General features: G+C 40.0%; 1 protein-coding gene across 1 annotated transcript in view; it reads left to right on the top strand.

Moving 5' to 3' along the window:
• tars3 (threonyl-tRNA synthetase 3) overlaps positions 1 to 11,784 on the top strand; it is a 14,671-nt gene extending 2,887 nt beyond the window's left edge. Inside the window, exons 7-19 of the mRNA XM_020592422.1 lie at positions 142 to 206; positions 320 to 398; positions 590 to 736; positions 4,377 to 4,475; positions 5,624 to 5,790; positions 5,918 to 6,080; positions 6,194 to 6,331; positions 9,044 to 9,121; positions 9,216 to 9,316; positions 9,891 to 9,995; positions 10,371 to 10,443; positions 10,784 to 10,898; positions 11,229 to 11,784. Of these exons, the coding sequence (XP_020448078.1) occupies positions 142 to 206; positions 320 to 398; positions 590 to 736; positions 4,377 to 4,475; positions 5,624 to 5,790; positions 5,918 to 6,080; positions 6,194 to 6,331; positions 9,044 to 9,121; positions 9,216 to 9,316; positions 9,891 to 9,995; positions 10,371 to 10,443; positions 10,784 to 10,898; positions 11,229 to 11,377 (1,479 nt within the window). The 3' untranslated portion in view covers positions 11,378 to 11,784. The remainder of the gene's footprint in view (positions 1 to 141; positions 207 to 319; positions 399 to 589; positions 737 to 4,376; positions 4,476 to 5,623; positions 5,791 to 5,917; positions 6,081 to 6,193; positions 6,332 to 9,043; positions 9,122 to 9,215; positions 9,317 to 9,890; positions 9,996 to 10,370; positions 10,444 to 10,783; positions 10,899 to 11,228) is intronic.
• Positions 11,785 to 14,479: the final 2,695 nt, after the last annotated feature.

The following is a 14,479-nucleotide window of genomic DNA, read 5'->3' as shown; positions in this document are numbered from 1 at the left end:
AAAATATTCTGCCTGTCATATTAACACAGTTTGCAAATAAATACCTGTGAAATCTTTAAATCAAGACAAAAAAGAGGTGTGGAAGATAGTTCTAATATCTAAGACAACCTGTAACTAACCCAAAGTGTTTGTACTTTGCAGTACAATAAATTCAAGTGCCGCATTCTGAATGAGAAAGTCACAACCCCCACTACAACAGTCTACAGGTAAGCTGGTTATATTTATGTAGTTAACTAGGTCTTTTCATTTTCTTCTTCCTTGTTTTGGTCTTTGTCCTTTTGTAAACCCAACTGTTGTCTCACTTATGAACCCTGGTTAGATGTGGGCCCTTGATTGACCTGTGCAGAGGGCCCCATGTCAGACATACTGGCAAGATCAAGGCCATGAAGATCTACAAGGTATGTAGAAAATAGATGCAAGGTTTTTTATGCAGTGTTTAAATTGATCACAAGTCCCAAAACTGGTTTATGCTGTTTTCCTTCTATTATTGTCACCTCTTTCTGTATCTGCTTAACAGGGAATTTAATCATTTAATAAATTGTACCCCAAAGTAGATCTCCTGATTTTGTAAACAAATACTTGTCACCAGAACTCTTCCACCTACTGGGAGGGTCGCGCCGACATGGAAACATTACAGAGGATCTATGGGATTTCCTTCCCAGACTCAAAGATGCTGAAGGACTGGGAACGTTTTCAGGAGGAGGCCAAGAACAGAGACCATCGCAAGATTGGCAAAGTGAGTTATTGAAGGCAGTCTTGTTCAAGCCCACCCAGCTGGCTGAGACTGTATAACATGATGGCTGACATGTCTCCTTTGTATTTTTTGTTGGAGTGTTTCTTTGTGAGAATCTAGGTTTGTGGTTTCACAGATGTGGTGAATACCTGAAACAAACCTGGAGCAGGAGCAAAGTTTCCTAGTAAACATAAGATGTAAAGAACAGGCAATATATAAACAAAACAAAAAATTATGCAGAGGTTAGGTAAAATGGTCTTTCTGCTATAACTCAAATGGCACAATAAGCATGCTTCAGGGCCAAACCAGTTTAAATCTTTAAAACACACTCTAACTTGACTCTACTTTAAAAGTCAGAGAAGAATGATCAGCTGTACTGTATTCACCCAGCCTCTGCCACATTACCTAGCACTGCTTGTAATCATCCCCCTTAGCCTTGCTTCTGCCCTCTACACAGCCTAAAGCCTCTTCATTACCATTGCCTAGTTTTTTCCAGACCACAGCTCTCTGGCTCAACCACCATTCTTGGCAGTATGTACACAGCATCCCCAGTCCAAACCAAGCCCTAGAAATAGCTTGTGACTCCTGGACCTCTATTTACCTTAGCCATCTGTGTCAAAGTAAGAAAGTCTATCAATGCAAATGTGGTCCAGCCTGTCAGGACACACATACTTCTACACATAATCACATAGATGCTAGATCCCATCTCTCCAGGAACCCAATGGCCATGGGGCTGTGTAATAGTCGCCCTTTCTCCAGCCCCTTATGTGGCCTTGCCTTGACTTCCCAGGTTCCCCACTAAATATTAGCTTCATAGACCTTTTCTGCAGTGCTGACCTTTATTAATTCACATTCCCATCTCTCATGTATCTCTCCTGAAGCATCAAATTTTAACACCAGCCTGAAATTCTGAGATTTCCTTGAGAATTATAGCTTTGACTTCACTATTTTTGTCTGATAAACCTGCCATATTAACACAGTGATGCTAATTCTGTTAGTTAAATGTTAACTTGCATTTTTGAACAATATCTGTCATATAAAATTTATTTTTCTATGGTATCATCATCATCTGAATCATACTGAATGGCAAAAAAGGGCAGTGCGGCATCAAGTCAATCAGTTCTCACACAAAGATGTTATGAAAAAAGATTACTAAAAGCTAGGTTTTGTGAGTGAACAGTGGCTAAAACTATTAAAGTTGTGATGTTTAATATGTCCAGCACTGTAATGCTCATCATGTAATGTCTTTTAGCTTCTGCACAAGCTATATGCACCAGCAGTGACTCATTTCGAATGGAAATATGGGAAAGCCCCCTCTGTCCATGCTAAATTTGTGGTTGTGTTATTAGCTGTGTCACCAGCGGTACTGCCCGTAACCATAGGATTGCTAATTAGGAGGTTACGTGTTAATCAAGTACACTACAGTGAGTGGTCACGTCTGTGTCTGTCTGTGCTCCAAGCCTTTCCTTCCTCTCACATTAGACTGACACCCATCACAACTTCCAAAAGCTAACATCTGATCAGACCTAACACACACTGATACATACACACATATGCACACAGGCATCGCTGTTTTCCTAAATACATTCACATAGACATATACAATGTCATGCATGCATCTCTCCAAGATGGCGGCGCGCATAGTTGCAGCGGCTTCGTGCTTTGCTTTCCTTTTCGATTTGGGTGTTGCCTTTGAGCAGCACCTGACTTGGGGCGCAAATACCACTGCTTTGGTGAAGAAGGCCCAGCAGAGATTGTATTTTCTCAGTCTTTTGAAGAAAAATAATCTGAATGAGAAACTGCTGGTGTCCTTCTATCACTGCTCAATAGAGAGCATTTTAACATGCTGTGTCTGTGCCTGGTTCGCCAGTTGCACAGCTGCAGACAGGAGAGCGCTCCAGAGGGTTATTACCAGAGCCCAGACGATTATCGGTTGCCCCCTACCATCTCTGGAAGAACTGTACAGTTCCCATTGCTTGAAAAAAAGCACAAAACATTCTGCAGGACCCATCACACCCTGAACACTGTCTGTTTGAACTGCTGCCTTCGGGGAGAAGATACAGAACAATTATAGCAAGGACAAACAGATTAAGAAACAGTTTTTATCCGAGAGCTATTGTTGCTTTAAATGCTGCTAAAACCTTAAAATTTGAATGATTGATGGGATTTTACGGGAACTGTGCAATAGTCAGATGTGTATGGATGCGAGTGTGTAAATTTGTTGGGTTTTATTGTTTGATTATTTTTTATCATCGAAGGATTGCATTTTTAATTTTGTTGTACAATGACAATAAAGTTAAAGTTTTTAAAGTTTATTATTTTCTAATGTCACCCGGTGATAACCTTCTGATGTGGAAATGTCTCTTAGCATTTTATACCAGCTGAGGGCACTGTGTTTCTTTGAATTTGCACATTCAAGACAACTGAGTCATCTGAGTGCTCCATTTGGTTTCTCAGCATGGGAGACACAGATGGCAGCACCTTAATCAGCACTGATTACAACACTGTTCCATATTAAATGCAAGAGTCAAGATATTGCTGTTGAGGAGGGAGGTGACAGAAGCAGTTCAAACATGGTGCTCTGTGGTATGATCCCAGACCTACCATTTAGAATTGCATGGTGCATCGTTTGACGTATTCCAGTTGGATTGTCCCGATAGCACTGAAATAAAAAGAAGTTTCCCTTCATTACCAGTAGAGAGCTGACTGTGTCATTTAAAAAAAAGAAAAAAAAAAGTTAATCAAATATGTGATACCCCACCAAGCGCTGGTGTGTGAATGTATATACTGTGTGTGTGCCTTTGTATTACTTACATCATGAGGACTGAAACCTGTTAACACACTCACACTGTGAGGACTTGGCCATCCTTGTGGGGACCAGAAGCTAGTCGGCACAAGGAAATCACTGAATTTTAGCGTGGCAACATAGTTCAGGGTTAGGATGAGGTTAGGTATAAAGGTCAGGGTTAGAGTTAGGCGAGTGGTGGTTATGGTTAAGGTTAGGATAAGTCTACAGGAAATGAATGTAAGTCAATGTAAAGTCCCCACAAGGAATGAAAACACAGTGTGTGGGTGTCTATAATGTAATATAATATACTTTTTTCTTTCCTAATGTGCATTCCTTTTGCTTGTTTGCACAATACTTTTTCATTTCTGTTCTCTCAGCCTTATATTGTTTACTTGTCCATTGCTGCCTTACGTACATACACATACGTATACATTGAGAGCCGCTGTACCAGAGTCAAATTCCTCGTGCGTCCAACACACCGGGCCAATAAAGCTGATTCTGATTCGTGTGTGTGTGTGTGTGTGTGTGTGTGTGTGTGTAGGTACAGTCAGGGACAAAATTATTTGAACCCCAGCTGATTTTGTAAGTTTGCCCACTAACAAAGAAATGATCAGTCTACAATGTCAATGGTAGGTTCATGTGAACAGTGAGAGACACAACAATAACAAAAAAATCCAGAAAAATGCATTACAAAAAAAGTTATAAAGTAATTTGCATTTTCATGTCCTTGCATTTAGTCCTCCAGACTATCATGTTGTGTGTAGTTTCTTGTTGTTGTTTTTTTTTGTTTTTTTTCTTTGCAGATACCAAGGATATGTGAAATAACAAAGGTCTTTTTTTTTCTTTGTTTCACAGGATCAGGAGTTGTTCTTCTTCCATGATCTCAGCCCTGGCAGTTGTTTCTTCATGCCACGTGGAGCCTACATCTACAACACACTCACAGAGTTCATCAGGGTAGGAGTTGTGACAATGTGTCATTTCCTATTTTACTATATAGTTGCCCAGTTTTATTCTATTTAAGATGCACATGTAAGCTTCAGAAGCCTTCACGTAATGTCCCTCTTCTTCTTCTAGAGACGACTTTTTTTTTTTTCAAAAGCTAGAGGGGAGGTTTGTTCATTATATTCTTTTCAAAAACAAAATATTGTTATATTTCAGCATAGTGAGAACTTTTTTTCATGATAAATTGAAAATGCCAGAAGTGTCATAACTAAAAAAAAGTTAAGATTTTCATATTAGTCTTCATAAATTTAATTTATTTCTTCTATTTGCCTTGTGAAATCATAATTTGAGAATGGGCCACCTTTTTTCCCCTCTGTGCAGAGACCACCTAGTCTTTGTAAAGTCATCAAATTTTCATAACTGGTAATTGACTGTGCAAAAGTTTTCATTTAGGAGCAGATGGTCTTGTCTGAAGTTTGGCATGCTTACATTTTAGGGTAATTTGAACTTATTTGCCAAGTTCACTGACTCTACAGGAAATTGTCTCTGTTACGTATGTGAGAAGTGTTGACATCTTGAAGACTTTCACAGCACACACTAACACACCGGACAAAGCCAAGAAGACCTCACATACAGTGCACAGAAATGGTGCAAGATCATTATCGCATCACTTCAGTCTGTTACCAGTGTTTAAGAAATAATAGTGTGCTATGCATTTCCCTCTACTACATACAGTATCACTGAAAAGTGTATCAGTGAAAACTCAAGTTGATAGCTTTTGGAGACTCTTCTTACAACTGCAGCATCAATGATTGTTGCAGTGAATGGAGCCAGTTGTCACTCAGGATTTTCACTGTAGCACCTCTTCCCTTCTGCTAAATCAGATTTATTTAGGAAAAGCAGACTGAGCTTACATGGTCTCTTTCAGCATGTTCCGTCATTTCCCCCTCAGTTCTACATATTCACAACTGAAATCTTCTTCTTTTAGCTGCTAAACACTTAAATTGGAATTAAATGTTTTGAGGACAAATGGAGCAATAAAACCCACAGGTTCCGATCTCCAACGCAGCTTGAGGTTTTGTGCCAGACAGCATGATTCAGCTCCGTTCAAAGTGCCTGTGCATATTTACTTAGTTTCTGTGGTTTTGTTATTTTTCTAGGAGGAGTACTGGAGAAGAGGCTTTCAGGAAGTAGCCTCACCCAACATGTATAACAGCAAACTGTGGGAGACATCTGGCCACTGGCAACACTACAGCGAAAACATGTTCTCCTTCCCTGTGGAAGATGACATCTTTGCTCTCAAGCCCATGAACTGCCCTGGGCACTGGTAAATTTAAAGCACTGACAACGGAAATATCTTTAGTGTTTCCCAAATGCTGGAAAACAAACAGTATACACAGCATTTAATGCGGGTCACAGTCATTTCTTTTGCCTCTCTCTGGTTGTCCTTTTAGTCTGATGTTCAGCCACAGGCCTCGCTCATGGAGGGAGCTTCCTCTGAGGCTGGCAGACTTTGGGGTCCTCCACAGAAATGAATTGTCAGGATCACTAACCGGGCTGACCAGAGTGCGGCGCTTCCAGCAGGATGACGCTCACATTTTCTGCACAATAGACCAGGTGACCAAATCAGGAGTTTTTCTTGAAAAAGAAAATCCATTTTGTTTGACAGTTTAACAAGTGAAAAACAAGAGCTTACTTATTTTTGATCTTTTTTTTTTTTCTTTCTACAGATTGAATCAGAGATGAAGGGCTGTCTGGACTTCCTCCGCTGTGTTTACGATGTATTTGGCTTCTCCTTCCAGCTCCACCTTTCCACTCATCCGGAGAAGTATCTGGGTGACATTGCTGTGTGGAACCAGGCTGAGAAGGTAAACGGTGTCATGCATTGTAGTTGTGATTTAATGTAGACAGTGAACTCCACTTAGTAGATCTGATTTTGCCTTTTTAAGTATGAATGACTGCTGTAGAGGTGTACTTGACTAAAATGTAGGCACTGAGCCCCACAGTAGTGTCAGATCTGTGAAGTTCCTTGAATTTCTGTAAGTGTGTTCTGTAGGTGGTGTGTTGCGCATGAAAGACACTGCTCATTTGTTTGACTTGATTTCTATCATTATTATTGTCCAGTTGTCGGCTGCATAAAGACATCACTTGAATGAAAACGTAAAAGTGCAGTTACAGTCAGGTTCATACATATTGGAACAGTGATAACTTTTTTGGCATTTGGCCTCTATACAGCACCACATTGAATTTGAAATGTACTCAAAATGTGAGTGAAGTCAAGACTTTCCACTTTATTTCAAGGGGTTTGACAAAAGCGTGGCATTGACCATTCAAGAATTACAGCCATTTTTGATGGCTCATAAATAATGGAACAAGTTAACATAATTACAAACATAAAGATCACCTTTAATCCTTGGATGAAAATTCTTTGCAGTCAGTGACTGTCTGAAGTCTGGAACCCATGACCAAATGCCGGGTTTCCTCCCTCAAGATGCGTTGCCAGGCTTTTACTTATGCTTGCTTGTGAGTCTTTCTGTATTCAGTAAGTGAAAGGCACACTCTACTGGGTTGAGATCAGGTGACTGACTTGGCCAATGAGGAATATCCTTGCCTTTCTTTGCCTTGAGAAACTCTTGGGTAGCTTCCGCTGCATGTTTTCGGTCATTATCCATCTGTTTTTCCATTCCAACTTTATTTGTAAAGCACTAAAAACAACCAAGGTGGACCAAAGTGCTGTACATTGTAAATAACAATATACATTAAAAATAAACACAACTTACAAGTACAGATAAAATCAACACCAATATAAGATATCAAAACGCCAACAAGAATAAATGAGTTTTCAAAAGGGACTTAAAAACAGGCAAAGAAGAGGCTTATCTGATGGGTATTGTAAATCATTCCATAGATTGGGGGCAGCAGCCACAAAGGCACGATCACCCCTAAGCTTGCGCTTTGTTCTGGGCACACTCAAAAGTAACTGATTAGCTGACCTCAAAGAATGCGTAGGTGAATGTTGTATGAGGTAGCGTCCTATCGGTTTTGCAGCATTTGGCTAAATCTGAGCAGAGAGTACAGAATAAAGTAAGAATTCATCCTGCTACTTTTAGCAGCAGTCAGGTCATCAATAAACTCCACTGACATGCCCATGCCATAACACTGCCTCCACCATGTTTGACAGATGATGTGGTATCAGCTTTGGATCATGAGCTGTTCCCTTCATTCTGGTACAAGTTCATCTTGGTTTCATCAGTCCAAAGAATCTCATTCCAGAACTGGGCAAGGTTTTTTTTTTTTTTTAAAAGGTGTTTTCTTTCAAAGTCTAATCTGGCCTTTCTGTTCTTGAGCATTACCAGTGGTTTGCACCTTGTTGTGAAGCCTATATTTACATTCATAAAGCTGTTTCTTGACTGTAGACTTTGACACACCTACGTCCTCAAGAGTGTTCTTGACTTGGGTAGATGATGTGGAAAGGTTCTTCTTCACCATAGACAGAATTCAATTTTAACTGACTTCAAGGCTTTTTGCTGTTGCTGAACTTGTCAGTTACTGTTGTATTGGCCAATCCCAATGTTTTGAAATCTCTCTGTTGGGTTTTTTCAGACTAATGATGGCCTCCTTCACTTGCATAGACACCTCTTTGGACCTCATGTAGAGAGTTCCAGTGAACAGCTACCAAATGCAAATTTGACACTCAGAACTACCTCCAGGCCTTTTATCTGCTTGATAAGTCATGGAGTAATGAGGGGCAAGGCCACACCTAGCCATGCAACTGATTGTCAGCCATTTGTCCATTATACAGTATATGAGCCACCAAAAATGGGAGTGTATCTATGAAAATGGCTGTAATTCCTGAATGGTTAATGCCACACTTTTGTCAAACCCCTTGAATTAAAGCTGAAAGTCTTCACTTTGCTCACATCTTGAGTGTTTCATTTCAAATTCAGTGTGGTGGTGTACAGAGGCTAAATGCCAAAAAACATCATTGTTCTAATATGTATGAACCTGACTGTAGGCAGTGAGAGTGCAGACTAACTTGTGCTCTTAACTAAACGGTTTACTTCACCATAACTTGGCTGGCTTCACAGTAATTGGTTTTCATTGTTTATATTTGAATTATATTTACCTATTGACTGTATATAAAGACTGAGGACATGACAGCTCCCAGAAGTAAAGCCACCACGAGTTGATTGCCATATAGGTCATAACTTCCTCCCCTTTTCATGTTAGTGGATGGTACTATAAACTCAAAGTACACATCAAATAAATTTCTAAAAAGTCATTTCTAGTAGATATTATCACACTGATTTTTGTACATTTAGTCATTTTTCTGATACTTGTTTTTAATAAATTATTTGATATAAAACAGGTGTCTGTTGATTTCATAGCTTTGATTGATGGTCACATGCTGCCACTCAGCTTCTGGTTGCTACTGTGCAGAATGTGATTGCATAAAAGCCAAGATGGTAGCCGTGATATTTACGATAGCTTAGCTTCATTTTTGTATAGTGGAGGGAAGTGGTGATGCGTAATCTTTTATATATGGTCTATGTATTTAACCCATGCCCCATGTTTGACAGCAATTGGAGAACAGCTTGAATGAGTTTGGGGAGCCATGGAAGCTCAACCCTGGGGATGGTGCTTTTTATGGACCCAAGGTCAGAACATTTCTTGATACATCCAATCAAATGCACAATAAGTTTCATTCTCTGAGGTCTGGGAAGGGCTGTAATTCTTTCTGTGCTGTTGCAGATTGATATTAAGATCAAAGATGCTATTGGACGTTACCACCAGTGTGCAACCATTCAGCTGGACTTCCAGCTGCCTATCCGCTTCAACCTGACCTTTGTGGGGTGAGTCACCTAATCAAAACAGTGACGCACTGCTGAGTCTGTGTGCTAATCCCCTCTTGAATTGAAATGTCTCAGCTTGTGCACTGTCTCATAGAGTTTGGTTTAAGAAGTAAAAAAAAAAACTGTATGCAGATTTGAACTCGTAGAGCAAGTGACTCACCAGGATTTTCACTTTGTGAACCCAGCATGGGAAAACGGTGTGCATCCTATACAGCAACACACACATTTACAGTTTGTGCATTAGGTCAGTCAGTCCAGTATTACATACTGCATACTGTAGAGAGGGAAAGACTATCTTTGTAGATCAGCAGAAGTACAAGTTGCAGACACTTGGATTTCGAGCCAATGGGTAGATAGAGATACATTGTCCACAGCGTAAATGGTCAAACATTTGACTGTAGTTTAAAAAGAATTCTTTTAAAGAACATATCTTCTTTTTTAAATATGATGCTATGCAATATGCAGTGAATTAGATGTTAATAAATATAACGGGCCAAAAATAAATGTGGTTGACATACATGCTGACACAAGTCACAAAAAACCTTGATGTTTTCTTTGATGCAATGTCTTACAGGAAGGACGGGGATGACAAGGCACGACCAGTCATCATCCATCGTGCAGTCTTGGGCTCTGTGGAAAGGATGATTGCCATTCTCACAGAGAACTATGCAGGGAAATGGTGAGGTGTTTTCTGGTGTCTCATGCATTTTGAGCGCTTCATTTAACAATGTTATTAAATAAAATTTTTTAAAAAGTAAATATATTCCACAATAATGATACATCCCACTGCTTTAATCTGGTGTTTCAATAGATAAATCAGAAGGTCAGTGCATACTGTTGTGTTACAATACTGTTTTTAGAGTGGTTATGAATATTCTGCAGTCTTGCTGGAATGCGAAAGAATCCAGTGTAATGTTTTAACAACCCACACAACGGCACGCATGACAATTTCACTGTTTCTTTTTGTGAGAGAACAAGATGGTTGGTAATGGTATCTCTATACAGTTCAGTCTGTGGAGACAGATTCATTTTTGCTTCAATGTCTGTCCACCAGGCCTTTGTGGCTTTCTCCGCGTCAGGTGATGGTAGTGCCTGTCAACCCCTCCTGTGAGGATTACGCCAAGACGGTATGTCCACACTTCCACTTCCCTATATAATCATATGAGTGCAGGCAAGATGTATCTGTGCCATTCAGAATTGTGGAGCAGCTGTGGCTCAGGAGATGGAGCAGGTTGTGTCCTAACCAGAGGGTTGGTGTCTCGTATACTGGCTTCTGCAGTCCACATGTTGAGGTGGACTTCAAGTTTGCTCCTGGTCCCGTCAGTATGTGAATGCTTGTGTTTGTGTGCAAATGGGAAATAATGTAAAGTGCTTTGCTTGTGCTTCGTTGGAGAGAGAAGCACTATATATACGTGAAATACTATTTAAAATGCTTGTGAAACCATGAATGGTGTTTCTACCTGCCAGGTCTGTAAGCAGTTCACAGAAGCTGGTTTCATGTCAGATGTTGACCTGGATTCTGGCTGTCTTCTTAATAAGAAAATCCGAAACGCTCAGTTGGCCCAATATAACTTCATTCTTGGTAAGAAAATGTACTACCACTTGCATTTTCACCCATTTTGACTGCGCTCAGGGTTGCCTGCAATCATTTCACAAGTACATTTAACTGGTTACTCCACAACATTTACTGACAGTTTTAAAGACAATATTGTTGTATTGTTAATACTGGTTCAGTTGTTTTTCAAAACAATAACATTCCTAACTGGTTGAATATAAAACAAATGGACCTCAGGGCTGGCTAATCAACTATTGTGGATTCATTCTGCCAAACAACTTGGGGAGTATGTTGGGATAGCTGTGGGCGTGTGGTGTGAGTTGGCCCATATCAAGCTGTTCGGTCTTGTTTTGGCAGTGGTTGGAGAGAAAGAGAAGATGACTAACTGTGTCAATGTGCGCACGAGGAACAACAAAGTCCACGGAGAACTGTTGGTGGCCGAGGTACTTGCTCGCCTGACCCTGCTCAAACAATCACGCTGTCAAAACGCAGAGGAGGAGTTCTGATTGAGATAAAAATCAAACAAAAAAAAAGCAGTCTCTTGTATTTGAATATGTCAGCCACAAAAGCAGTACAGGGAAAAATGATGGCACATATAAGGGTGGTACTAGGAAAGTGTAGTACATAGAACAGAAGTCCAACAGAAACAGATGAACTGGAATTTTGTAAGTAAATATAATGAATGGGGCAGCAAAACAGCTTGCCCATGTGATAATGTGTGGAGTGGAAAGGACAAGTTTTGTATGTGGTGTTGCTATCAAAACAAAGTAAGTCTAAAAATAAGTTGCTTGATGATTTAAGGAAACAAAGTGATCACTGTCATGGTAAAGGTTATGTGAATTTGGCACTGATTTATTTTCACAAAGGACTTTCTATAGTTAAAGAAATAAAATACATCTGTTGAATGTGAAAATTGTGTTCTTAATTTCACAACAAAAGTAATATATGTGATTTTTTTTCTTTTTTTTTTAAAACAAGAATTAGATGTCAAACAGCTCTGCTGCTTCTTACTGCATCCACCCCATGGAAAAATAACATACAATGACCTCATTAAAACTATTTTCCTTTTTTTTTGTTTTAGTCACAGAGGTTTGGTGATGTACTATAGTATAATTAGAAATTTGATGCCACCACCTAAGGCCTAGAAATACTATATTGATAAAAAGCCTGCATTAAAATGTATATTCACACCAATACCTCTTATTGTCAAGATTACCGTAAAGATGTTGAGAATTTGTCAAACATAATTTTGCCAAGATGTTGCTTGGACTCAGTTTTAAGTCATAGAACTAGGTGAATGGTTGAGAGTGAAAAGTGTCGCAGCTTCTTTCATTGCTGTAGTTACAGTGCCTTGCGAAAGTATTCTGCCCCCTTGAACTTTGCGACCTTTTGTTACATTTCAGGCTTCAAACATAAAGATATAAAACTGTAATTTTTTGTGAAGAATCAACAACAAGTGGGACACAATCATGAAGTGGAACGAAATTTATTGGATATTTCAAACGTTTTTAACAAATAAAAAACTGAAAAATTGGGCGTGCAAAATTATTCAGCCCCCTTAAGTTAATACTTTGTAGCGCCACCTTTTGCTGCGATTACAGCTGTAAGTCACTTGGGGTATGTCTCTATCAGTTTTGCACATCGAGAGACGGAAATTTTTGCCCATTCCTCCTTGCAAAACAGCTCGAGCTCAGTGAGGTTGGATAGAGAGCGTTTGTGAACAGCAGTTTTCAGTTCTTTCCACAGATTCTCAATTGGATTCAGGTCTGGACTTTGACTTGGCCATTCTAACACCTGGATATGTTTATTTGTGAACCATTCCATTGTAGATTTTGCTTTATGTTTTGGATCATTGTCTTGTTGGAAGACAAATCTCCGTCCCAGTCTCAGGTCTTTTGCAGACTCCATCAGGTTTCCTTCCAAAATGGTCCTGTATTTGGCTCCATCCATCTTCCCATCAATTTGAACCATCTTCCCTGTCCCTGCTGAAGAAAAGCAGGCCCAAACCATGATGCTGCCACCACCATGTTTGACAATGGGGATGGTGTGTTCAGGGTGATGAGCTGTGTTGCTTTTACGCCAAACATAACGTTTTGCATTGTTGCCAAAAAGTTCGATTTTGGTTTCATCTGACCAGAGCACCTTCTTCCACATGTTTGGTGTGTCTCCCAGGTGGCTTGTGGCAAACTTTAAACAACACTTTTTATGGATATCTTTAAGAAATGGCTTTCTTCTTGCCACTCTTCCATAAAGGCCAGATTTGTGCAGTATACGACTGATTGTTGTCCTATGGACAGAGTCTCCCACCTCAGCTGTAGATCTCTGCAGTTCATCCAGAGTGATCATGGGCCTCTTGGCTGCATCTCTGATCAGTCTTCTCCTTGTATGAGCTGAAAGTTTAGAGGGACGGCCAGGACCTGCCTGGTGTGTTCTTTGTTCTTCATGATGCTCTCTGCGCTTTAAACGGAGCTCTGAGACTATCACAGTGCAGGTGCATTTATATGGAGACTTGATTACACACAGGTGGATTCTGTTTATCATCATTAGTCATTTAGGTCAACATTGGATCATTCAGAGATCCTCACTGAACTTCTGGAGTGAGTTTGCTGCACTGAAAGTAAAGGGGCTGAATAATTTTTCACGCCCAATTTTTCAGTTTTTTATTTGTTAAAAAAGTTTGAAATATCCAATAAATTTCATTCCGCTTCATGATTGTGTCCCACTTGTTGTTGATTCTTCACAAAAAATTACAGTTTTATATCTTTATGTTTGAAGCCTGAAATGTAACAAAAGGTCGCAAAGTTCAAGGGGGCAGAATACTTTCGCAAGGCACTGTAAATTGTCAAACCAGAGAAATATGCAGTTAATCCCAATTCCCTTATTTTATCGTTCCTCGCTCGAGTCGGACGTTGTTCCGGTCCACCATGAGGACGTGCCAAAAATCCTTATTTGTGCTTTGAAGAGGAAGAGGAGGAGGAGGAACAGCAGCTTGAGGATACTCGTGTATCCTTAACTGAAATCTGTTACGGATTGACACGTCCCTTTATTGGAAAACTGCTGGTGTCTGGGCGCTTCACCTGAAGGCTCAAAGAAAGGACTCCTCATGTCAGTTAAAACGTGTTTCATCGGTTCCTCTCTCACATTTTGTCCTTGGATCTTTTCCTTGCATCTTATGTGGGCGGGACTAAGATGCAAGGGAAAGAAAGACACAAGTGATGGGAACATGGATGCAGTTAATGGAATTGGGATTCAGTAGTGATGGAAATTCCAGTTCTTTTCAGAGAGTCAGTTCATTTGGCTCAGCTCATGCCAATCACTAAATTGAATGGAGATAAGAATCAAAACGACCGTTGCCATAACATACCAAAGGACTCCCTGATAGTGGACAAGAAGGACTTTGTACTCTTTATGGTAAATGTGATTAACTGTGCTGCACAGACTGATAAAAGAACTTAAAGAATCAATATTCTTTTTAGATCTGCAGAGACGTTTCTGGGAATAAAGGGGTTACACTGGGAGGAAGTTAAGGAGACACTTAATACAGGCTCTAGTTCACAAGGGGATGGTAGGGGTTCATAATGATAGTTACTATCCTTCAGTGGAATGCT

This window comes from Monopterus albus, unplaced genomic scaffold (genome assembly GCF_001952655.1).
Source record: "Monopterus albus unplaced genomic scaffold, M_albus_1.0 scaffold17.1, whole genome shotgun sequence".
In the NCBI taxonomy this organism is placed as follows: Eukaryota; Metazoa; Chordata; class Actinopteri; order Synbranchiformes; family Synbranchidae; genus Monopterus; species Monopterus albus.
Note: the sequence above shows the minus strand (reverse complement) of the source record. Positions and strands in the feature narration are given on the sequence as shown.